The 25,235-nt window shown below is 36.4% G+C and overlaps 4 protein-coding genes across 8 annotated transcripts in view; 1 reads left to right on the forward strand and 3 right to left on the reverse strand.

Annotated features, from left to right (window-relative positions):
• Window positions 1-284: 284 nt before the first annotated feature.
• ppp6c (protein phosphatase 6, catalytic subunit) lies at window positions 285-3,878 on the reverse strand. The gene is made up of 7 exons (XM_043239890.1): window positions 3,722-3,878; window positions 2,941-3,036; window positions 2,778-2,843; window positions 2,538-2,679; window positions 2,363-2,442; window positions 1,580-1,789; window positions 285-1,182 (listed from the first exon to the last, which is right to left on the reverse strand). The coding sequence occupies exons 1-7, from the start codon at window positions 3,794-3,796 to the stop codon at window positions 934-936; spliced, it is 918 nt and encodes a 305-aa protein (XP_043095825.1). The 5' UTR covers window positions 3,797-3,878; the 3' UTR covers window positions 285-933.
• A 301-nt stretch (window positions 3,879-4,179) lies between these two features.
• On the reverse strand, window positions 4,180-20,646 carry myo1hb (myosin IHb). Of its 2 annotated transcripts, none has more exons than XM_043239849.1 (32): window positions 20,469-20,646; window positions 13,963-14,124; window positions 13,435-13,550; window positions 13,006-13,204; window positions 12,791-12,871; window positions 12,535-12,714; window positions 12,320-12,418; window positions 12,081-12,194; window positions 11,886-11,957; window positions 11,560-11,679; window positions 11,383-11,450; window positions 10,866-10,971; window positions 10,657-10,737; window positions 10,482-10,573; window positions 9,269-9,363; window positions 9,138-9,184; window positions 8,955-9,035; window positions 8,636-8,741; window positions 8,417-8,534; window positions 8,118-8,231; window positions 7,958-8,034; window positions 7,776-7,844; window positions 7,569-7,653; window positions 7,046-7,208; window positions 6,859-6,942; window positions 6,655-6,748; window positions 6,489-6,544; window positions 6,047-6,182; window positions 5,818-5,888; window positions 5,540-5,637; window positions 5,365-5,464; window positions 4,180-5,177 (listed from the first exon to the last, which is right to left on the reverse strand). In XM_043239849.1, exons 1-32 carry the CDS (start codon window positions 20,487-20,489, stop codon window positions 5,151-5,153), a joined length of 3,132 nt encoding a protein of 1,043 aa, XP_043095784.1. In that variant the 5' UTR covers window positions 20,490-20,646; the 3' UTR covers window positions 4,180-5,150. The 2 variants fall into 2 exon arrangements, with proteins under 2 accessions (XP_043095784.1, XP_043095785.1); XM_043239850.1 differs by lacking the exon at window positions 20,469-20,646 and adding an exon at window positions 15,267-15,314.
• Window positions 20,647-21,216: 570 nt separating this feature from the next.
• Window positions 21,217-24,049, reverse strand: ungb (uracil DNA glycosylase b). 3 transcript variants are annotated; one of them, XM_043239896.1, is made up of 7 exons: window positions 23,723-24,049; window positions 23,352-23,521; window positions 23,162-23,257; window positions 22,988-23,085; window positions 22,786-22,874; window positions 21,827-22,005; window positions 21,217-21,567 (listed from the first exon to the last, which is right to left on the reverse strand). In XM_043239896.1, the coding sequence occupies exons 2-7, from the start codon at window positions 23,499-23,501 to the stop codon at window positions 21,427-21,429; spliced, it is 753 nt and encodes a 250-aa protein (XP_043095831.1). In that variant the 5' UTR covers window positions 23,502-23,521; window positions 23,723-24,049; the 3' UTR covers window positions 21,217-21,426. The 3 variants fall into 3 exon arrangements, with proteins under 3 accessions (XP_043095831.1, XP_043095832.1, XP_043095833.1); XM_043239897.1 differs by having other exon boundaries at window positions 23,352-23,586; XM_043239898.1 differs by having other exon boundaries at window positions 23,352-23,601.
• svopb (SV2 related protein b) overlaps window positions 21,878-25,235 on the forward strand; it is an 8,324-nt gene continuing 4,966 nt past the window's right edge. For both annotated transcript variants that reach the window (XR_006251015.1, XM_043239863.1), the window contains exons 1-3: window positions 21,878-22,014; window positions 24,639-24,727; window positions 24,948-25,093. Coding sequence is in view for 1 of the 2 variants with exons in the window: in XM_043239863.1 (XP_043095798.1) it covers window positions 24,666-24,727; window positions 24,948-25,093 (208 nt within the window). In the remaining variant the exon portion in view is untranslated. The remainder of the gene's footprint in view (window positions 22,015-24,638; window positions 24,728-24,947; window positions 25,094-25,235) is intronic.

Below are 25,235 nucleotides of genomic sequence, written 5' to 3' on the forward strand. Positions count from 1 at the left end.
TACTTTACTGTGGAGTATATATGTATTTAAGAGCCTGTATGCTACATGATATTATTTTAAAGACCACATGGTATTGCATGATTTTGGATAATTGTAAATAAACATTTACGAATTTAAATTTTTATCTGATCTGCTCTCTGAGAGACTGTTCTCCCACCTCTTTCTTTTAAAAGATTTATTCCCTATCAAAATAAGCTAAAACGGTTTAAAGGGTTAAAACGGCAACATGTGGAAGAGTAAATTATATTTTCAAGCTTACTTTGATCAGGAGACAACACCAGAAATGTAACTTAATAATAAAGGTGTTTATTTTCAATATTTAATTGGTAAATGGGCTGCAGTTTTTCTACAATAATAAAATACAACAAATCTGAGAAAAAAAAAAAAAAAAAAAAAAGAGGATTAAATCAATACAATTATATTAAATGTACAAAATAATCACAGCCTTCTTTGTCCTGTTGTCTGGTCATGGCCTTAACCCTTGTCTACACTTGAAAGCAACAAAAAGTGTCACGGTTTTGGAGAAATTTGGACCAGTACTTTGTTGTGTCAGTGACTTTCTGATCTGTTCTGTAAAAAAAACCACAAACACCACATTGCTCCGATCAGGCAAGTTGTTACATCATGAACTTTTATCATTAAATGGTCAATGGCTGTTAGATCTACATTTAAAGCCCTGTAAGAAGAGCATGAGGATGTCCACTTATTTACGGTCACACGCTCACATTAACAAGATTGCACTGACCAAATAATGACTAACTTAAACACAGTCTAAAGAGTTCATAATCCTGACCATAGTTTACCGTTGTTATTCTGGAGAGCACTTCGATCTTTACAAAAAATAGTCAAAAAAGAAAAAATGCAACAGAAATTAAAGACCATAACAACGAACAATGAAAAGGAGAGGGCTGGACGCAGGCGACAATGAGGAACTCAGAGGAAGTAGGGTGTTGTCGTTCTAGGTGGTATGACCCTTTCCGAATCAGGGACGGCCCGGAATAACTTGGGCTCCCTTGTGTTCACGTCTTTGAAGACCATGATGGAGGCGATGTTACCGCAGCGGTAGCAGTAGTTTGGGGCCGACCAGACGGTCACCAGCTTCTCATCAAACATGAATTTGTAGCCCTCGTGAACCAACTGATGTGCACGGCAAATCAACTTCAAGTTGTTAATGTGGACAAACTTCAGATGGAAAGAAAGGGGGGAAAAAACATTCAGGATTCAGGAACATTTACTAGTATATCACATTTTAATCAAACAACCAATACATTAAATTAGCCTAAATATTTTTATTATTTAGTAATTATTTAACTGTCAGACTAATATTTAGCTTCAATAATTGTTCAATTCAAGGCCACAAAACTGAATAAAATTACACTGGTCTTAGTTTTGAGTCGATTTGAAATTGCATTTATTTTACATTTTATGCTTATATTTCTGGGAGAAATTTTTGCAAAAACCTCGCACTAGAAGCACACAAGGATGACAACAATTACACCTCCAATTCAACTCAGGCAGCAATTGACAATATGCACACTAGCTACACAAAAGTGACCATACACTGAGAGAACGCTCGTACCTCATTGGTAACCTTAGCACCAAACAGCCAGCCAGCTCCCCTCGGGCTGATAGCCCAGGTGTCCACATCCTCTGGATCAGACCAGACAAGATCACAAAATGCTCCCTTGTGAGGAATTTCCTGATTGCGTTCAATGGTGCGTATCTGATCAAGAGTTTTGATGTCAGGTGAAAGGCCACCATGTACACAAAGGATCTGCTCATCTATCAACTGAGGGAGAAAACAAAAAGCCACAGTAAGTACAGCAGAAGGATTTTTTTTTTTACTTAAAAGGCTGTTTATATGCAAATTGTTTTTGAGAAGCATACACGTAAAAGCCTGACAATTAGCAGAACAAACACTTGTTCAATTAATGACACTTAGCCTGCATTTTAAAATATTTATTTGAATTTGGCAACATGATATCGCGCTCTACAATATTTTCTTTTATACATGATCACTGTGTGCAGTAAGTTAGTAAGCATGCTGACTTCATCCATAGCAACTCTGCCCTTACTCTTAGCTTGGGATTACTGTCCATTCCTACACAGCTGTTTCAGCAGCTTTGTGAATGGGTTTTAAGAGAAATATATCATCTAAAAACTTTAACTGCTATTTAGGAGAAATCTTGAATGTCTAGTGAATACAGGCCCCAAAATAAACACTGATTTTATGCACTAAGTACACCATTATATTACAGACATAACAAATGTTTAGTATAGAATTTATTAATACTAATAAGACACATACACATACACACACACACACACACATACATATACATGTGTATATAAAAATACTTACAGCAGCAACAGTCAGCATGTCAAATACTTTAGTGCAGTATCGCCAGGCATTAGCATTTCCATATTTCGTTTGGCACTCATCTATAAATGGAAGAACGGAAATTGAAAATCCAAAAAAACAAAACAAAATGACAAAACAATTACGATACGTGTGCATTAGATGTCTGCCATCTCACCATAAAAACCATAGACTTGTGTTATCTGCCTGCTCTCGTGATTGCCACGCAACAGTGTGATGCGGTCAGGCCACTTAGCTTTAAGTGCTAGCAAATACGTGAACGTTTCTAAGCTGTAGTATCCTCGGTCGACAAAGTCACCCTAGCGGAAAGAAAACATACAGTGTTTCCAATGAGTCACCAAATATGAACTCAAAAAAAAGTGTTAATTATGCATAATTATATTAATAGATACAATACCATGAAAATGTAATTTGTGTCTGGTACTTGGCCCCCAGTTCTGAAGAGTTCACATAAGTCATAAAACTATAGATAAAGAAAAGGTTTAGATTAATATACACGTTGCTATATCAAAAATGACATCTGTACAAAACAGCAATGATTTCAAATGGCCTGCTCTCACCTGTCCGTGAATATCTCCGCATACAGTGACTGGAGTGGATACTGGCTGTACATTTGATTCTTCGAGTAGCAAGTCGCATACATAGTCACACAATCTCTGTCAAAGCAGAAGAGAAAACAGCACGTTGATCAAGCTCAAAATAACCACTGAATAGAAAGCAGCAGAGCAGATCACTGCATCTAAGATCAAATATATATATATATATATATATATATATATATATATATATATATATATATAAAAAATTTAATTCACATTTTTCGATATCACAATTTTTTGGCTTGGATGATACCATTACTGCACTGCTGCATTATGGACTAATTCAGAAGCCTAGTTGTTTACGTACAGAAGCTTTATTATCATACAAGAGAACGGAGAATGATTCAGTTGAGGATATAAAAACTGCTAATAAAGCAAATATATATATGGGATTAACTTAACAGCTGACGATGAATAGTAACGTAGATGGGCGTTTCAAATTAGTGCGTTCGATAGCAATAACGTAAATTAGCCACCCCAAGTATTTACAAGAAATAATCAGTTTGAGGCTTTATTGTCGCTAACTGCTTTTTTTAGTCATATATGGGGTTATTTCTAATACTACGTATAAAATAAACCCCGGAACACACTGATAGGCTTCGTACGCAGCGCTAAAGACTGCATTGCACTGACACACTGCTATTTCACCAGGTTTTACCGCCACCCGCATGGCTTCCGAATCACTCCAACCGCTATCCTGCTTAATATTTTGAGAGAAAATAAAACGGCTGATAATAATCACCTTTAAGTCGTTCTCTGGAAGGTACTTGCACTGTCTCGCAATTTCAACATACTTATCTAGGTCCAACGGCGCCATTTTAAGAACAACAGTCGATAGAAGAAGCAAAGAGGAAGTCTTTCTACGTCACGCTGGGCGGTAATGATTGGCACAGCGGTCGGCCAATCAGCACTTCGATACGATCCTGAGCGCAAGGTCAGTGGTTTCAGTGGTCATCATCTCGCGCTGTCGAAAAAAGCTTAAAAAAACACATTGAGCAATAAATAGAGGCTTACCTTAAAAATCTATCAATTAATTCATGTATTAATAATTAATTAAACGAGCTAATAGTTGGTACATCAATATCCAAGTACTTGCATTCTCCATTAATTTACCACGAGGTGGCAACATAAAGTTGCCTTTCAAGTAAATTCAAATTTCAAGTTCATGACACACTCAGAAAAATTGTAAATATGCATGAATCATATATTCGTTTATTTTATTTTTAAGCTTTTGTAAGAAACATCAGGAAATCATATTACAGTAAACATCCACAAAACTACTACTACCTTTTTTATGATTACATTAAGTTAAACATTATACAGTTAATATTACTAATGCTGTTTTTTAACTAAACACACGTTATATAGGGCTACAATTAAATGTGGAGAAATGAAGATGATGAGCTATATACATTTTTTTACGTGCATGACCATTTCTGTGTCTCAGAAATATCAAATGACATTTTATGTTTGAATGTACACAACTGGGGTGTCTGTCAGGCCTTCAGTAATTTGCTCATGTGTTCTGGGCAAATATATCACTATTTTTAGTTATGTTTGTCAGTGCAAAGCAAAAGATGGCATGCAGTACGTTATAAAGTTTTGGCAGTATTGGAAACATAAAACGCACCAACAACATTTACATTGGTTTGACTGAGTAACTGGTGCATATGCAAGTTTTTGCTAAACCATGTAAGATTTACATTGATCAACAAGTGCTTTAAAAAAAAAATTAAAAAAAACAATTAGCGCAAAATTCAACACACACAATTTCATGACACATTGGATATTTATAACAAAACAAGGTCTTATAAAACACACATCAAAGGTAATTTAAAGTAAACAACTAAAATACAGAGTTTAAATGCACAATTATACAAAAAAAATACAATTCAAACTACTTTAATACACCAGTTTAGTTTGTTTTCCTTTCCTCTTGGTAAATATATTACATATTGATATTTCAAGATTTGTATTTGAATTCACACATTATTATCTTTTCAGTGCAGTTTTTTCCTGGAGTTCCCAATAGTCTTCATCTTAAACACTCTTGGGGCCATTGGAAAACGTTGTTCCATAGGTTCTTTTAGGGACAGTTAAGGTGTTTAATAAACTCAACCTAAAAGCTTTAATTGGGCCATTGTGGAGAAGCTTTGTGAGGTAAAACTTCATCATCGAGATTTTGTCCTTGCAGATTCCTGCACAATAAAAATGTAAATAGATTCAAAATATTCATGTAAAAAAAAGTTATTTTTATAGTATTAGCCTACATACCATACCATACCATAGCATACAGTGGTATGAAATTATATGCATATTACTAAGAGTCACTAAGAGGTTGCACTTTAAATATAATGTTGTACGCCTTGCATCATGTGGACTCACCACCATCAAGTGTCCATTTTTGGCTCTGTAGACCATTGATTCAGTGCTGCTCTTAAAATCAACAAAGCCCTCTTTGCCAGGCTGGATGTCAAACCTCACACTACAAAATGAGAACAGTTCAGTGTATGTGAGCACATCTAAGGTAATTCAGATAGAAATACGGTGCATGTCTCACCTCCCTTGTACAATTTTGATGAGGTTGTGGTTTCTTGTCACTACACAGATTTTTGTCAATGCCTCAAATAGGTGGTTGCACTGCAAGACCAGGTCACCCTAAAATAGAATATTTAACAATTATATATGTATCTTTTTCAGTGACATGATTGTTCAAATACAACAGGAATTTAAAACACGTTATTTTCTCAGTTATGAGGCATGTAAAAAAAAGTTTTTTCAATTTACCATGCAACAGAAATTTCATATAGATATTCCCTGACGTTGTTCACCACCTACTTTTTGTTTTGTGTCATCACAAGTGACATGGAGAATCAGGAAGTTGTCACTTAAATTGCTGACAGACACTCCTGTACGAAAGCAAACATTGCTTATGTAAACAGTGTATGGTATTATATGGAGCTGGAGCCTAATATAAAAAAAATCCATATTGCTTAAATAGATTGCCAGTGGAAATCAAAATTTCACACAGTCATAGACGTTTAATTATTGGGCGTTGAGATTTCACCTTTTAGTGAGCTGTAATTCACCCTCTGTTTGATTTTGGTCTCTTCCACCAGATACGCAGCGGCCTGAGTGAAGATCAGTTGTCTGAATCGTGGCCGAAAGCCATTCCTGTCGTACTTAATCACTGGAACACTGTACTGTGTGAGAGTGAGATATCACATCAGTTTCCCTTGCCAATGAGGTAAACACATGACTGAAAAATAAAGCTCAGACAGATCTACTGTACTCTTAGTTATGCATTAAAGATCCAAATACACACACACACACACACACACACACACACACACACACACATATATATATATATATATATATATATATATATATATATATATATATATATATATATATATATATATATATATATATATATATATATATATATATATATGTATGTATGTGCATATACCTATGTGCTGTAAGTTTCTTTTAGTTTCATGTACCTTAATGCCTTCTGGACAAAGCAGCTGCAAGACTTTAATGTTTATGTCTTGTTCACCTGAATAGACAAAGAAAGAACAAAGTGCTATAATGTCTGTTCATAACCTGGTCTTTGCATTTAAATACTGAAAGGTTTACAGCAACAGCAGCATATTAAGAAACTCTTACTTATCCTAGTGTCAGCGAAGGGTTGGCATACACTCTGAGGGTAGTTCTCTTTTCTGCCTTTGAATATGTCGCTGGTCATTGCTTTAATTTGCAACTGAAAAAATACATTTGAACTATATAAATGAATTTCAGCCGGTGAATAAAATGTGAAAATCAACATTCAAACGAATAAAAAGAGGTCAAATATATGCATTTTGTTTTTACCTGCGTCTTTTTCTGTGCACTGATCCCTCGAACATATTTCCGTACGAGGAGACATGTGTGTAACTTACGCAAGATCATTGAGGCCTATTAATGCATTTATAATGAAATGTAGTTTAACTGCAGTCTAAAAACACTTTCAGCTATAAAACAAATCTTTGCATGGTTTCGATAATATTGTATGCAATACCTCTTGCATTATGGGTGGAGGGGTTAGCCAGCTGGTTTTGTCCAATACTGATTTTGGCAGATTCTCTTTGAGTCGAGTGAGGTAGCTCTGTCTGACAAAGGCCAGATACTCAGAGTTGTCCATGCTGACAGGCTGATTCCTGTTCATGAAGCCCTTAATAAACCTGCAAGATGAAAAAAAATATCATAAAATATCTCGCATCTATATGCTCCAATAATAATATTGTGAAAAATGAATACAACTGATAATAATTGTTCTCTATTTTAATATATATTTTTGTTAATAGTAAATTTATTAATGTGATGTCAGATGATAAATGTCTCATTAATGTCTTTGCTGCCTCTCACTCAAATAAATGCGTTTGAACGATATTGTACATTTACATAAAAAAAGACAGATAGATAAATACATTTATAAATCAATTTCCATTTATTGTCAGTATGAAAAGCTTTTGCTACATAAGTTACTTCTACTTTTAAATCATTAAAGTGAAGTGAAGTATCTGACATGATAACTGTCTCACTTCTTGATGACTTTGACAGCCCAGGCTCTCTTTTCTCTTTCTTTTCTGGCCTGAAGGCCCCGCCAGCATGTCTCAATCTTGGTAGCTGTTAAAAATTAATTAAGAGTGTTGTTATATTTTATATATACATACATACATATATACATATGTGTGTGTGTGTGTTTGTCATAAGTATCTGTATTATTTTAAACCAAAAAACGTGAATACCTGCTTCCCTCTGCCTCTGGTATTCTCCTTTCACCCTATAGCCTTTGTATTTGGCCTGGATTCTTGTGGCTGTAACAGAAGAGATTGGAGACACCAGCCAATCAAGTCAAAGCTGACACTGCAAGAGACAACACTTTCAGGCAATGCCATCCTTCTTTTGTCAGACATTACTGGGGCCTTACCCAGTTCATGCTTGCAGACCTCAAATGCATCTTCGGTGGCAAAAAGAGTCCTGGGATGGCGAATGAAGATTTTCGTTCTTGAGAAGCAAGAAAAATATTTCAGGAAATGCTATGAGGAAACAACACACAGAATCACAGCAGAAGCCTGTACAGTTTGTACCGTCCCATCTTGTACTCGTCTGGTTTGTAGCCAAGGTGTTTGATGAGTCGCTGCACTCCCTCTGCTGCTGTCCCCTTCCAGTGTGGCCATGTGTCAGGACATAGAGCCTTATATCTGCAGAGATAAGCATTGGGGTTTGTCACATGTTTGCAGGTCAAAAGTACTGAGAAGAAGTGCCTGATCGAGAACATCAACAAAAGCAACGCTAACTGAATGCACTGTAGCTTTAGATAGAAAATATCTGGAAAAGACATGAAAGACAACTGAAGTCGCATTGACAACACACAATGTAAATGCACCTTTTCAGAAAGACCTCGTATCTTCTCCTATAAGCAAAGCCAGCACGCCTGACTCTCAGGTGCTCCATTAACCCCAGGTACTTGACTTGATGTCTTACCATGACATCATCAAAGCGGTCTGAGGTTAGGCGAGTGAGAGAGAGAGAGGTCATTGGCACAGTCTTGTAAAACATTCAGCAGACAAAACCACTAACCAGAGGTGTGAAGTGAAAGGCTCACCTGGCTGCTTACAGTGGTTGGGTTTCAGGCAACGCACATACCATGGCTCCTTGGTCATAAGGATTTCAGTGAGGCCTGCAAGGCTGTTCTTAAACTGTGTGGCTACCTGTTAAAAAAGTACTTGGTCAAAATGTCTTTTTGATTACTGTATGTGAATAAAGTTCTGCAATAGCTTAAATACAGGAGTTGCTCATAGGTTACCAGCTTTAATGATACAATACAAAACTATAACAACAAACGTTTGTAGCCTGTAAATGAACACTAGAAACAAATAGAGAGAATGAGAGTGAAAGTTTGATTATTTTTTATTTCACTGTACCGTCTCAGGTCTTTTCTTGCCATCAGGTTCAATAGTATAGAAGCAATGCTGTATAATACTGTTCTTAGACTGTCGCATGACCTTAAACAACAACAAACTATTTTTATTTGTCTGCTTCATAGTCATTACTTTTTCAGTTATGTCAGGCCAAAAGAGAATGCATGCTGTGGTGAAACCTCTTACCTCTTTAATGTTTCTGTACAGAAGATCATTATTTTTGTCAAGAAATCCTGACATGAGGAAACCATAGAGTTCAAGATAAGAAAATGTTTTAAAAACTAGGCTTTAAACTGTTTGCATTAAATGAAACCTACCAACAACTGAGTAAGTAACCTCTCCGGCATAGTGCAGAAGACGAAAATCCCCTCTTTCAAGGGTCTTGCGTGTTTTCTGGTCAGCCAATTTGTGCCTGATATTTAGGAAAAGTAAACAAGTACATATAAGATTCTTTAAATGTACCATCTCGCAGTCCATCTTACAAAACAAGTATTTCAGAGTTTGGCCTGATAAAAATCATTGTCTCATCAAATTATAAATTGAGCAGACCAAAAGCACGTTTTTCAGACACATAGTAGTGCCACAACACTGACTTTATGGTGGTTTGTCTCATTTCTACAAATGCACAAATCTTTACAAGTGAAACATTACAAGTATCTGGCCTTTGAAGATGTTTTGAAGCCATTCTGTCGCAGATACCGTCTTATGGTTACTGGGCTGCATCAGTAAGGGCCTTAGTTTTGGTTGAGGATCAGCCTGTGTCTTCACAGACAGCCTGTTGAATCCTCTGGCGAAGTGCGGGTGATTTTTTTTGAAAGGTCTACCACTTGACTTTTTTGTACCTTAACAAAATGACTGTCTTCAACCTCGGCAGTGTTGGCAGGCTGCGAGAGCACTTGCACTTTGCACTTGCTAAACAATCCTGCCACGTTCAAAGACAAAGACTTTTTTCCTTTGCCATCAGGAGATCACGACAGTGTTACTGCCTGAAGAACTCTATTTTTTGTCTCTTGCTCCTGTTTCTTCTTTTGGCATTTTGAAGCAGTGCTTACAACCTGGTTACAATGAAATGTAATATTTGCAATGTTTCTTCTGGTCTTAAGATTTATATATAAGACATATGTATAAGACAGCTTGTATATTCACAACTTAGTCATGTCTGGACTAGGAGGACTTCAATTGCAATATCAGTATAAAAGGAAGCGATCCACATTAAGTATCCACAAAATTAGCTATTATTATTCTTAGGAATTTATTTTAAAGCATGTCCATTCCTGCTCCTGGAGAGTGCCTTCCTGCATAATTTGGCTCCAACACCAGCTTGGATATTTTAGTGTTTCTCAAGAATTTAATAAGCCAGGTCAATTAGTACTGAAGGTAAACTATGCTGGAAGATGGTCCTCCAAGAACAGAATTGGACAGCCCTGTTTTATTGCCTTCAAAAGAGTCATAAAATGGACAAAATCATCTAGTGATATGATAGCATTGAAATAGCAGAATTAAGTCAGTTTGAAGTGAAAAGCTACCCACGTGACAAAATGAGGGTGACCACACATTTTCCCCTCCAGCTTCTCCAGGAATGTAAAATCTGTGGCTCCTCCAGGACGCAAACATTCTTCATCCTTTAATTGCGGGATACATGACATAAAGACTGTGACTTAATCATGTATTGATGCATATATCAGCTTGAATCAGTTCCACGCACCAGTATTGATATGATGCCTCTATGTTTCTCTTCCACCAGGTCACAGATGATCTTGTTGTTGAAGTATGGCACTGGCTCCCACTGAGAAATGTCAACATGGGAAAAAATGTTTATCAATGAAAACTTGCTAAAACACAAGGTGAGCTAGATCTTTGTCCCAAAGCTATTATTTAAGTGTAACAAATGCCGTATATACTGAAAATACTCACCTCGATTCCCTCCATCTCATACTCCTCCTGCTCTGATTTGAGGGTGAGCTGGATGAAAAGCTGCTGAAGCCTTTCATTGCAGAAGTTTATGCAGAACTGTTCAAAACTGTGGAGAAAAGCACCAGTAATCACACACATGGTAAATATCAATCCATCAAAACACAATAAGAGCATATATCTAGTGCTCTTATTATCATCAACATTGAAAAAGTTTAAAAAACAGCATTTATTTCAAATTTATTTCAAACCTTCTGGAACATTATATATTTGCTGTCAAGTAAAGATCAAATTAATTAAATTAATCAAATTGATGTATTCTTGCTAAACCTTGCCGACCCCTTTTAAATGACAAATGGCCCAATTATTTGTGTCTAGAGGGCTTGTTCTGACACTATATTGATAAAAAAAGGTTACTAATTGGTTTTGTCAACTCATTAACCCCTTTTAAGAGTTTTCTTGGAGGAAATCATTAAAATAAATGCATTTAGTGAGTGTGACTAGAATTCTTCAGGGTTACCTGTTGACGTCGAACACTTCAAATCCATAGATGTCAAGCAGTCCAATCACCGTCTTTCTGGTTGAATCCTGCACCATACATTATTATAAATAGACTGATAACAATCCAACTAATTCAAGTATTTTTATAAGCAATTATAAAAAGCAAAATTTGTAAATTCCATGTAATCATTCGTACCTTATTTACCAATGATTCATTAATCTTATTAACAAGCCATGAGAATGTGCGGCCATAGATGGCTTTGGCTAGTGCATCTCTGGCATACTTTGCATGTTCAGAGGTAAAAGGGCTTAGAACCTGAAAATGATAAATACTACATAATCATGCATTTCTTAAGTACAGTAAATGTTGCAAAAACATACTTATTATTCCATATCTAAAACAACTGTTTAAAATCATTTTAAATTCACATTTATTTATCATTTAACAGTAACTCTGCATAGCAGCATAAATGTAAAACATGTTTTTTTTGTGCAAAACTTAATGTGTCGTACAAGTCTCACCTCTTCTGCTTTGGCTTCAATCTTTCTGTGAGTTAAACCCTCCTGTAACATGTTTGAGGGGATGCCCAATAACTGAAAAAATAAAATAAAATAAAAAAAGAAGAAGAGAGAAATAGGTTGCAAAAAAAAGGTAAAACTTGGAAAAAAACAATAAAACTCGTAATGCATAATTATTTGAAAACCTGATAGAAGTACCTTTGACAACCAGTGCACTTCCGCATTGCTGTTTAATGTGGCATAACCATGGGCGCTGGCCTCAAAGTGAACATTGCCGAGATGAAGGACACTGGCAATAATTGCAAACAGATGCTAAAAAAGACCAAACATTACACAATGACTTCTTTTTCTAAAATGCAGCATTCCACACTGTCCCAGTCACGCAAGTGTACTCCAAACAACATGCTCTAACTCCGATCAATCAGAGAACAACTTACCTCTATATCCTTTTCACTAAACTCAATGATAGTAAGAGCTTTCTGTACAGTTTTCCAGTCACTCTTGTCATTGATGGAACTCACTTTGGCACATTCTCCCTGTTCAGAAAATTGATTTATAAAATGAACACGATTCATGGCTCTGATATGTCTATGCATCTATTTTAACTTCATAAAAGTTAAAATAAAAAGAGTTTTATATCTGTGCTTCTCACCTGAATAAGATAGCGGTATTTCTGACAGTTTCGCTCCAATCCAAGCCAGCGGAGAAGCTCATCCTCCCCTCCCTCAACTAACTGATAGAAGATGTGGAAGTTCCTCTCTCCGTGATTTTGGTGGACCACCCTTGACTTCTCCAGTAAGTAGCTTAAGATGTGGCCACCAACTGCCGCTCCCTGAATGAAAAAGCATTTGTTTATGTTTGTAAACAATGCTGTCCATTCTTCTACTTTTGTTTAAATCTGACTCTACCTGATGGTCAAACTGTATGTCCATGTACTTTCCAAATCGACTCGAGTTGTCATTTTTCAAGGTTTTGGCATTTCCAAAAGCCTGTAGAGATAAAACGCTCAGCATCAGCATTCTTTTACAATGTAATTGTAACTGTGCTACACTTTGAGCATGTGCATTAAGAATATACCACATTTTTCAACGTCTCGTTTCAGACAAAAAGCTTGATTTCTGACCTCCAGCACTGGATTGGAAAGAAGAAGCCGATCTCTCACATTGTCCAAGAGTCTAGTGCTGGGACAGCACACTGCATAAAACTGCAGCACTTTCTTAGAGGCCTCCGTCTTGCCAGCACCGCTTTCACCAGAAATGAGGATGAAGTGGTTGTTGGTTTCACTAATCATTGTCCGGTAAACGTTGTCCGCAAGTGCAAAGCTGAGAGGTCAGAAAAATAACATTTAAACTATATGTAAAATAATTTATCGATATCAGTTTATACAGAATGTATACAGTTCTGTTCAAAGGTTTTGGGTCAATACGATTTTCGAGATCTCTTATGCTCACAAAGGTGGAATTTATTAGTGATTTTATGAAATATTATTATACTGAACCCAGACAACAGTGTATTTATAGTCAATGCAGGTTGTGTACATATGTGAACTTACATATGAGGCGGCAGCTCAAAAAAGTTGACTCCCATATAAATGTCCATTTGTTTTTGGGTATAGATACCCAAATCCTTATATGGATTAACTGACACCAGGAGGGTTCCAATGTAGGTCTAATAAAAAATAACAAAGATTTCAGAAAAAGTCATTTTGCCTCAACAGAGTATTGAGATACAAATGTAAACTATGATGGGTTAAAAAAAAAAGATCATAAGGAAATAACACTGTCTGCAGTTTCATTTATGAAATTTATCCTTGGAAGTTGCCCTTGATAACCTTAAACAGAAAACTCTCTGTGCTGAATCATCAGCAAAGTGAGTTTCCAGTCGCTGCGACAAGGCAAATTAGATGTATAGAGAACATTTTCACTTAGTAGACTACCTGTGTGCATTGACCTGTGTTCAGCATGAGAGTCCACATTATTCTCTCCCCCATCTCAATAATGAAAGTAACTGTGATACTGGATATTGCATTGCCTGCCTTAGTCTATTCTAAGGAGGTCATTTGAGTGGGTGCAGGACTCACATATATGAGGTTCTCATTAAACCGTTTTCTGAGGTTGTCCATAAATGCTGTCTCACTGGTGTAGGCGTCCAGGAGGACAAAGTCCTGAATCCCCACCCGGTCCCGAGCTGTCAAAGACCCCTCCATATCCTGCAGGATCCGCTGGCAGCGCTCCTCTAAACTCTATTAATCACAGACACAAAAAAAAAGGAATTTTTTTTTTTCTAGAAACAGCATTACAAGTTGCATAAAGATATACAGCTATTTGTTTTACTTTGATTATTTATATTCTTTATGACAATTACTGCATACAAAATCTGGTGATTGCTCACAAATGACCAACATTACCAACTTTCTTTCACTCTGATTTTATTACATCACCCCACAACCATTAATATGTAATTTCAAGTGTAGCCTTGGACAAACAACATTCCATGAATCGTCTGAGCGCAGCTTTACTTATCTAATCTAAAATGTTTCTTTTTCTGCACAGTCTATCAAAAAGGACGGTAATCAATCAGCACTAAGAATGGCAGGGTCCACCCCAGTCTTGACAAACAGGAAGGATATTGTTTTCATGTCTTGATAAAATCACATGCCTTCTGAAGTTTATATAATATTTATAAATATTTTGTAAATGGTAAATGGCCAAATATATATATATATATATGCAAAAAACAGATAACCAAATAACTTTTTAACAAATTACAAAAATCTTGTTTTTTCATTGTGTATTTAAAAAAAAAAAAATCACACTGCAGTTGGTTTGTTTTATTAGGTTAGAAATAACAAAAAATAGTTAACACAATAAAAACACAATTTAAAAAATTATAAAAGTTACTTTTCAATTATTTATATATATATATATATATATATATATATATATATATATATATATATATATATATATATATATATATATATATATATATATATATATATATATATATGTGTGTGTGTGTGTGTGTGTGAATAATCACTGTACGTTTACATTGCACAAAAAATGCAAATATTAACAATATATTTAAATTCACTATTTTAAATTTTTTTAACAAAAGTATACATTTTAGTTGCTGAAACACTGTGATTCTCAGTTTGATATATTATCCCAGAGCCATTCTAGTAACTTTGTTTTTTTTTTAATTTGCCCACTGTATTACACCATTAGTTAAGCTGCATTAACATGCTTTATTTAGTACAAGAATAAATGTAAATCAACAGCTGCATATTTTATGCACATGTACCTTTTTGGTTCTCTTTTGGTATAGGTCTGAAGATTAAAGTTATTTAATAAAAAATTCATATAAAAAAGCGTGAGCCCTTACCTTCAACACAGTGACTGTTTCTCTGAGTACTGATGTGGGAACTGTGTGTGATCTTATCCAGTTTTGTAAAGAGCATCTGTGATTATTTCAAGTACAACAGGAAACGATGTCATATCACACTCACCACGTCCACCATGGGAAGTCATTAATAAAAAGTTTGCTAAGGAAGCGGGGGTCTGTGCGTATGTGTGTGTCAAGAAACATCTGTCTGAAACAGAAATCATTATGGATTTATTGTCTAGCATCCTGAAAAGCTCAGCTCGGCATAGGTTTGTCCTATCTCGGTTCCCTTAAACCTGAGGGCAAATCTATTTCTATCCGAGATTACACGGTTCCGCTCCTGTCATGGGATGGCATTTGGGCCAAGGTCACGGACATACAAAACTTTCAATAAATGAACTATTCCTGTCTGGTGCTACTGATGCTTGATTTACTTCTAAGAACAGATGGAACACACACTCCCTCTGTCTTTCTTCCTCACACACACACACACAGCCACACACACACACAAATAATATATTATTTCACAAACATGCATCTAAAACCACATGAGTTACAATAAGTTAAAACTTCATCATAAAACATATCATTTTTTGGAATTGTCCAGTTCTGATTTCTTGTACCCTTTAAACATACTTTATCATATTTGATACTGAAATGACTAAGGCCCCTTAATTATCAACATTTGCTGAAAAACCTTCTGTCATCTGTATTAATAGTTACGTTTAGCAAGAAAAAAACTTTAGACTTACTATAATTATTATAAAAACATCCCACTTCAGGTTGTCTTTTTATAAGGTAAATGTAAAAATGTTGTTAGTAATAAATCAAAATGAACACTTACTGGACTGAAGTAACTAAAATATGAGTATCAAATATGATACATGAGGCTTTTGAGACCTTTGATAAAACTTAGCATGTATATATCATTTTACTAGGACATTAATTTGAGATATAGAGCGACAACTTATATTTATATGCATTCAATTAGTTTTCTAGACTGTTTTAAAGACCACATTTACATTACAAGTTATCGAGCGTTCATCTTACTTTTTAGCTATATAAATATTAGCAAACGTACTGTAATTGTTTCTCAGTTTGGGCCTATGAATAAAACAGAGGAGCTTTTCCACCTTGAATAGTAACTATGTTCTCCTACCTCACACTATATGGTGCATTAAAGGCATCAAATATATACAAATAAATCAAATATACTCAACAAAAACAACTTATTTTATATCTTATAAGCGTTTAACAAACTGTTTTAGTCAAAAGAAAAAAATATATTTTATTATTATTTCATATGACAGGTTTTAGATGGTTAAACCGTTACTGACAACCAAAATAAAACACAGTAAGTACGCTGTCAGTCAGTTGTGTACAAAAGTGAAAGTGCAGATATTAGGAAATGCTCTAAAAGATAAAGCTGGCATCAAACTTGAGTCCTGTCTATCAGCTGGCAAAGAGCACTTAAACCAGAGCCAAGAGGGGATGCCAAGCCTCTGGCAGTCTGTCAATGTTCTTCTCTCATTACACACAGCATGTTATGTAGTGCATTCGCTTAAAAAACAATCATGATTTCAATTTCTTGCTAGAGACATACATTTAAAAAAAATGTTAAACTTTAACATTACAATATTTATATAACACCAAAAAAACTACAAAAGTACATATATATATATGTGTGTGTGTGTGTGTGTGTGTGTGTGTGTGTGTGTGTGTGTGTGTGTATATATATATATATATATATATATATACATACACACACACACTTACTATATAGTATTCATCATGAATATACATTATACTTGCTACCATCGTGAAAAGATTGTCTAAAGATTTTTCCTATAATTAAAACTGATCAGGTCTGAATTGGAAGACAACAACAACAACAAAAAAAGGTTAATTTCCATGATGACTTAGATTAGACTTTGGTGTCACCGTTATTAGATACATCCTGCTGTATTTCTAAGTGACATTAAAGCTGATTTTAATGGAGAAGGAAAGTCTATCTGGTTAACTGACCATCATCCGAGAGGCCATTCTATTGTCCCAAAACTCCAGTATGTCACTGGATCCCAGTGCTCAGCTCACAGTATGGCTTGAGACTTCAGAAAGAGCTAGAGCTCATCATTGGTCACTGGCCCACATTCTTCTATAACAACCACCACACAAAGACTTGCTTATAGTCTCACTCTGAGTTTACTTTCTTCATCCTGCACTGTTTACACCTTTTACTTTCATTTTTATGTTCCAATTTTATATATTTTTGTCTTTAGGAATTAACGAGAACTCAATGTTTTAATTTTTTTCCAAAACCACAGTAAAATCTCATTATGGCATTATGTAGTCCAGCTTTGAGTCACTTTTTATATAAAATGCCATAAATCGGGATTTTTTTTTTTTTAAGAAGAGAAACTTACAGAAGAAAAATGTAATGCTTTGTCAGCTTAGAGTACTGATTCAAACAATCTTGAGACAAACATTTATACTGTATATTTTATAATCGAGTTACATGATATCATATTATATTGATATCTTTGGGGGAAAAAAGGAAAAAATGACCCAAGCTTATGAATATTTAAATTTTACTACATTATTTCACCTGCTTTCTCCACAGACATACGCAGAAGTATATTCCTGAATTACCTCAGCATCCATCGCTTTTTCCAAAGGAGATGAACCTTGATTCTCCTAGTATTGGTCCAGGGCTCAGAAGTTTAAAGGGTCTTTAATGTCCAGTTTGCCCTGGCATGATGGAAACTCAGGCCAGCAGAAGACAGGTCTAGGGTGATCCACTTCACATTCGGTCTAGTTCAGCTCAACTCTCTTTCTCACTCTTCTTCTCTATCTCACATCTTTCCATCTCTTGTTCTCATGAATTTATTTCAGTTTAAGCACCACTACTAAACTCGGCTCACTGTCTGCTCCAAGATGCTGAATGATTCATGGAGGGGCGGCAAGAGAAGATCTCATTCAGCGCCTCTCCTTAGAGGCCGCTGCCCCACCATGTGTAACACAAGGCTGTGGAAACCTGAGCTAAAACCCTGCTCCCTCCCCTCCTACCTGTCTTCCTCTGCACAAAATTACATTGATGGAGTCTAGTTACTGATCTTTGATTAGGTGGATCCGTTTTCTGCTAATTACTACCCACTCACCAACACAAGCCCGATGGCCCATAGCCCATTTGGTGTAAAATTGCCTCTATTTTATTTTTACAAACTGATGGATGTGTAATCACTCTAACGGCAGGGACGGTCAGCTGAGGCTATGGTGGAACCTGAGTCAGGGGATGTTTACCTCATTACTGTAAAAGTGTGTAAATACTAGCCTTCCTTGGGTAATGTTTAGGTTCAGTTGCCCCACTTTCATCACTCACGTAATTGAGTTTCAATTTTTATATTTTGAGATGCGTTTCTAATAATCAGCTGACTCTAAATAGGTGTGTTCGAATCGTAGCGACCGATCGGTGTATGACATCGAAGTATCGCGAGAGTATAGTTTGACAGCTGATGGCTCTATACGCTCGTTATAATCGATCTCGCGGTACTTTGATGACATACACCGATCGGTGGCATCAGCGCCGCTTCAGGTCGAACACACCTATTGAAGGCGACGCACTTCATCACGCCTGCTTTATTTAATTTCTGAGCATTATATTCGCGAGTCATAAGCATAATACAACAATTTGCACTAAATTAAGAATTGCGGTCCAATTTATAACTGTGGCAATATTCTAAAATCTCTACGATGTATGCAGCCTACAAACAGTCCTCCGTTGGATAAAATGAAACGCTCTTTCCAACTGATTCTTTTTAGTGAACCGATTGAACCAGTTGAGAAAATCGGACTGAATCGTTTAAAACACTTCGAACCGAGTACTTGTGTTGCCAAGTCCGCGCTTTTCCCTCTTAATTGGACTACACTGTTGCCATGGTTTGTTTTATGTCCGCGGGACACAATAACCCCTTGAAAAGTTACTTTCATCAGGGAAACCTGAACCAGGGGAATAATAATAATAATTTATCCTCAGTAACATGATTTTACCGGATAGGGTAGCAATTGTGCGGGTTTTCCAGTGAAAACCTGGCAATCCTTCCGAGTACGCGCTACAGGAGTATTTGAATGTTGTCATAATGATGACCTTAAAAATAACTGATTAATGAACGGTTTTTGACTGGTTCTCTGGAACGAACCGGTCTGCGGACTTCCATTCTATGTGATACCATAGATATATACTACAGAATACCCTTGAGGTAAAACGTATTAACTCATTAAGCGCCATGCCGTCGATTTTGTGATTACTATCTCAAGCATCTGAAGCCTTACTCGTGATCTATATTTGGTATTTTTACGAGAAATTAATTAACAGCAACTCCGCGCACACCTGGCTGTTTCCAAAAGCGTTTTCTAGTCGCCTCCCATTGGGCAAGCCAACGGATAGCCCCGCCCCCAGAAAGCGCGTCATTGGTTGAACTATCGCCGCAGGGTCTGGTTTGGATCGAGCGTTAAACGCTTTGCTACTTTAGAATAATTTTGTTTTAAAGGGTTTTACTAAAGCTTTATGCACGAAGGTCGCCGTACGCGGGATTCCAAAGGTAAACCAACTACCACGATCACAAAAACAAATTCGGAAATGCACAAGGTGTGTAAAATGATCCCGGAATCACGATTCTCACAGCTTAAGAGATCGGAAATTCCACAGCGGCACAGTGGCACAAAATGGCCACGTTAATATTAATAGCCCTAATTAGTGTCCCCGGCTACACCTTTGACCTAATTTATAAGTTAGCGGTGCAAGTCGATACAGTGGTGAAACAGATGCTGCGTTGTAACTAAACACAACACACTTCAGGTAGAAAGGGACTGACCGTGATGGTAGACACTCAAAGATTACATGGTGTTGAACGGTTTTGTTTTGTTAGACATACGTAAACATTAGAAGAAATTTAGTTGACGAGAATGAAATTGCCTCCACGACCTAAACTGTACATTTGTAATCTGCGAGTATGCATGCTATGCTGTGTTCAGCAATAATAATAATAAAAGATAGATGCTGACAAACCAATACAATTTTAATTATGTGTTAGTAACCATATGACTCATCCAATATAGGTTAAGGTCAACAGTCCAGTGTCTAGAAATAAGCTGCATACTGTCTCCAGGACAAAAGCGTTGCTATGCACAGTTAGTTCATCTTACCTTAGAGTTGAGGCAGTACATGTTTTGACAAAATTTGCGTCCTGTTTGGTTTATTTGAATTGAGAGTCCCGAGAGAGAATGGGGCCGTGGCAGTGGTGCAGAGAGGTGTAGCGCACTGTATGCGCGCTGGTGTCCAGCATCAGAAAAAAAAGACAAGGTCCAAGAAGAGTTGAAGTGGGACGCTGCTTATTATGGCTGCATCACCTGGATTTATGGACATCCCACTATGAAACATGCTCTACATGGGCTGTCGTAGTGTCCTATTTTTCTTTTTCTTTTTTCCTTTTAGTTTGAGACTGGCCTCATTCCCAAATGCTCAAGGCAGACTACACCGTGTTGTGATCTAAATATACATTGTGTGTTTTTTTTTTTATTTTTTTTTTTATAGTATTTGAAAATCTGTTTCGCTCTATCATTTTAAACCTATTTATGGAACCTATTATTGTTAAGATTAGTGTACATCTAAATGTACTTCAGAATTACCAACTGTACATTTTGGGCAATGTGTGAGGTTTGTGCAAAATATTATTACACATTTCTTTATACTGCACTATTTCTGTCTGTCCAAAATTACATTTTAAAATCAAATTCATCTTTTGGTGTGTTTAATATCTTACAATAGTTTAAAGTGATTAATATTGTGTGTTTTTAATATAATAGCCTAGCTATAAAATGTTCAACGCTTATTTCAGTTCAGTTACGTCTATAAAATCACACATCTTTTTCCAATATCACTTATAAAATATGGTCATTCATTGTTCATTTATTGCCCAGCTAATATGAATATTTGCAGTACAACAAACAAACATTATAACAAGGTCAACGGGGCAGCTGTGACGCATTTGCATTGTAAATGTACCGTACAATGCAATGCAATACATTCAGTTGCAATATATAATATGTAAAGTTCATCTCTGTTTTACAAAAAAAAAACAAGAATTAATGGCATAATGTTATTTCAAAGAGCTTTCCAATCAACTGGTTTCTTTCCTGATGCTTTAAGCAAAATGTTAGTTTTAGAGAAGTGCCTACAACCGAAGAAGCCTAAATTTGCTGAGTATGGTGATGGATGTGAAGTCTCAAGGATATGATGACGTTTCTGAAAAAGAAGAAAAAAAACAAAACAGCTGCTTATATATTTCTTCATTGTATCTGTACTTTTTTAAAGGTTCAGTATGAATAGCAATATTCATACCACTAGCAAATATATCCAGTTACAGTAGGATTCTGCTTCTCAAAAATACAGCGGCACTCAAAAGATGACCGCATGTCCCATTGAGTGTACATGATTGTTTACATACTTATCTCTTGTGTAAACATTAAAAATGCATTTCATAATTTTGTCTTCATTATCTTACTCTGTCGATCACTCTGCCTTTCCTCTGAGCGTAAGAGCCCCAAAGCAGAAAGACCAAGCCGTTGAGGTTCCTGCTGAGCCACAGGACCACAGCGTCTGTGAAGACCTCCCAGCCTTGACCCTCATGACTGGTGGGTTGATGAGCCCTCACTGTCAGCACAGAGTTCAGCAGCAGAACGCCTGACGATAGTAAGAACATCTGCATTCTACAAAACCTCGTAACACCTCGATGGGAAACTTATATAGGCACATACACCGCTTTTCAAACGTTTGGGGTACGTAAGATGTAGAAAAGTTTATTCCTTCATGCTCGCCAGCAGGGCTCTATGCTTGCTTTTCTTTTCAGGAGCATTTTAGAGCAAAAATTCAGGAACGCCTTCTGATTAATATTGCAAGGTGATCTTTGACCCCTTAAAGTTATATTTTTCAGTTTTTGTGAGTGCATTTTTTCTGACTTTTTATTTTAAGTTCAAAAATGTAGATTTTTAAGCTTTTTAAAAATTCTTATTAAAACAACAGAATAAGAAGAATGCAATCAGTTTTAACTAAATTAATTTGCAATACAGAGGAAGGTTTAGTAATAGAAAATTATATCTTTTAAATAATGCAAAAGTTAAATAAAGATACTTTATAAAGTATACTAAACCTGCCAGTAGGTGGCAGCAAGTTACTGATTTTTTTATCACTAAATCATTCAGCACAAACACAAATATGCTGCTCAGGTCTGCAGCACTAGCAGGAATCAATCTAATATACTGATTTAATGCTCGAGTATAATTTCTTATTATCGGATTATTAGTGTTTAAAACAGCTGAGCCAATTTTCAATTCTTTTACAAACCAAATTATATTATTTATTATAAATGTCTTGCTAAATAACAGTATTCATTTCTTAGGGGAAAAAACCTTTGAATAGTCCTCAAACTTTCATATAGTAGTGCACTGTATGTTGATTAACTACCCTGTTTAGCCCATTCTGTGAGGTCTCCGTGACCCGGGTGCCGGAAGCCGACAATATCGTCCTTCAACTCTGCAAATATGTTTTCCAAACTGCAATAAGTAAAGCAGGTCAACACACAGAGTGGTCAGTACAGATGTCGCTGTGCTGAGATGATCAGTAGATAGATAGTTAGTTATTTTCGAAGTTCAGGGCTACGCGGTACCTAGGAGGAGGAGGTTTAGGCCTCAGCACACTGAAGGCCAAACCGTGAGCCTGACCTGGATGGTGATAGGGGTCTTGCCCAAGAATGACCACTTTTACCTGTCAACACACAAAAAAAAACCTGAAGCCAATTTGAACGCTCTGATCTTTTTATGCTGTGTATTAAGGAACTTACATCTTCAATTGCGCACAAAGTTGTGCAATGAAACACCTGCTCGGTGCTGGGATAAACAGTAAAGCATTTCCTCTCCATTGTAACAAAAGACATGAGCTGAAAAAAACAATACAGGAACAAGTTGTTGTTGTTTTTTACTTCATCTTTTCATCGTTATTGTTGGTGTTGTCTCATACTGCGTATCACTTACTTTTGTAAAATAAGGTTTTGCAAATTCGGCCCCGATTTGTCTTCGCCAGCTTTCTCCAACGGGTACAGGTACGTTTCTGCTGGCCAGTCGTTCGAGAGCGGCGCGTCTGTTCTGCTCTATCTGACGCAGCTGCTCCTCACTGAGCTGCATGTTCTCACCACACGCTTGCTCTTTGCGACGCGCGTTGCCATTGATGCAAAGAAATGATAGGAATAGCGTACACTTACATACCTAGCTGTTTATGAAATGGCTGTATAAGGTATGGCACAAAATGAAGGAACAGGAAATGCATGAAAATATTCATTTTTACAATAGTTACCCAACACGGTCAGATAAATGCTGAGTTTGTTGAACTTATTCACTTAACCTACCTTTTGATTTTCAAAGACAGGCGAGTTGCGTAAAGGCAGTGAAGACCCCTTTACAAATACAGCTGCATCACCGTTATTCTGCAGTGTCATGCAAATGCAAGTTCACTCTGAACTGAAAGTGAAACTGCATCTCTAAAGCATGTTTCCTAAACCGTGACCGTAACCGTTAACCAGTTTGTCACAATCTTGTTTTGAAATCTAAAATGGTAACATTATGAGAAACGGGTATTGCTCGGTGCAGAAAAATTCAATGTGTTCATCTTTGACCCTAGTTTAACCTTTTCGCCTTGAAGGCCCTCATTGTCTAGGGCAGCTTTACAAAGGCCATCTGCCATGGATGTCATATGAAGCATAAATACATCACCTTGTGGCTGATGTAGGTACTGCAGGATTTTTTTTTTGCTTCTTGCAGAGAAGTAGATAAATAATTGTGTGTGTGTGTGTGTGTGTGTGTGTGTGTATATATATATATATGAAGTGCGCGTGACTGAATAACTTGTGTGAATAAACGGTTATACAAATCTGCTGTACTATGAAGTATAATGCAGACTTGCTTAATTATTTCTTCACGGAGAAATAGGAGAGAAATAAAGGGTGTTCGTCATTAATTCATTGAAAAGAGGATGTGTACAGTATCTGTCTAGCTAATGAAAACCAATAGTTCCCTCTTTTTCTGAACATCCCTAATCCTATAACAGGAATATCACAAATCGAAATAATAAAAAAAAAAGTACATATTCGCTTAACCTGAATTTCTAGTTTTCTTATGTTTTTTGTTTGGGGACAACATGATGCTGTGTGGATTGTACTCTGGAGGGCCAAGCCCACTCTTAGTTTACCATCTTTGAGGCTGTATTGATGTAATCGGAGACTCACACTGGTCTAACCCGTTCTATAGCCAAGTACTCTCTTGCAGTTTAGCATTCCAGCATAACCTAGTGAAATGAGTGCACTGAAAAGATCATCCCAAGTGGCTTACCAACGCTGGAAAGACACAAAAATCAGGTAATAACTCTGTGTTTTGTGTTTATCTGTAAAATTGTTGTGTAGTAGGTATGATTTACACCTGTACTGTTTTTTTTTTACATCTTTTAATTAAGTGAAAACTGAAAACCATAGCCTGGAAAGCAAACGGTTTTAAATTCTGTTTAGTTTGTGAAGTGAGTTTAAATGCTTACAAGTGTCTGTAAACCATACAAAGGCTAAAATGTAAGTTTTTGTTTAGCTTTGTGACATCCCGGGCGGATGATAAAAGCGTCCTCACTGTTCATGAGGAGCAGCCTGGGGAAAACGAGCCTAGCAATGAAGGAGTTTCCACTATTAGGGAGCAAGATTTGGAGGACAGCAAGAAAAGAAGCTGTGGAATCTCAGGTAGGCGTCTGGAGTCGACATCTACATTTGCAGATGAATGCAATTTGAACATTTTCTCTTTAGTCAAGGATAGAGTTGAATTGACTAAGATGGTGATTAATGTGTGGTTTGTGGTGTAATGCATGTGCGCATGCAGTGCAGT

Source organism: Puntigrus tetrazona, chromosome 5 (genome assembly GCF_018831695.1).
Source record: "Puntigrus tetrazona isolate hp1 chromosome 5, ASM1883169v1, whole genome shotgun sequence".
NCBI lineage: Eukaryota > Metazoa > Chordata > Actinopteri > Cypriniformes > Cyprinidae > Puntigrus > Puntigrus tetrazona.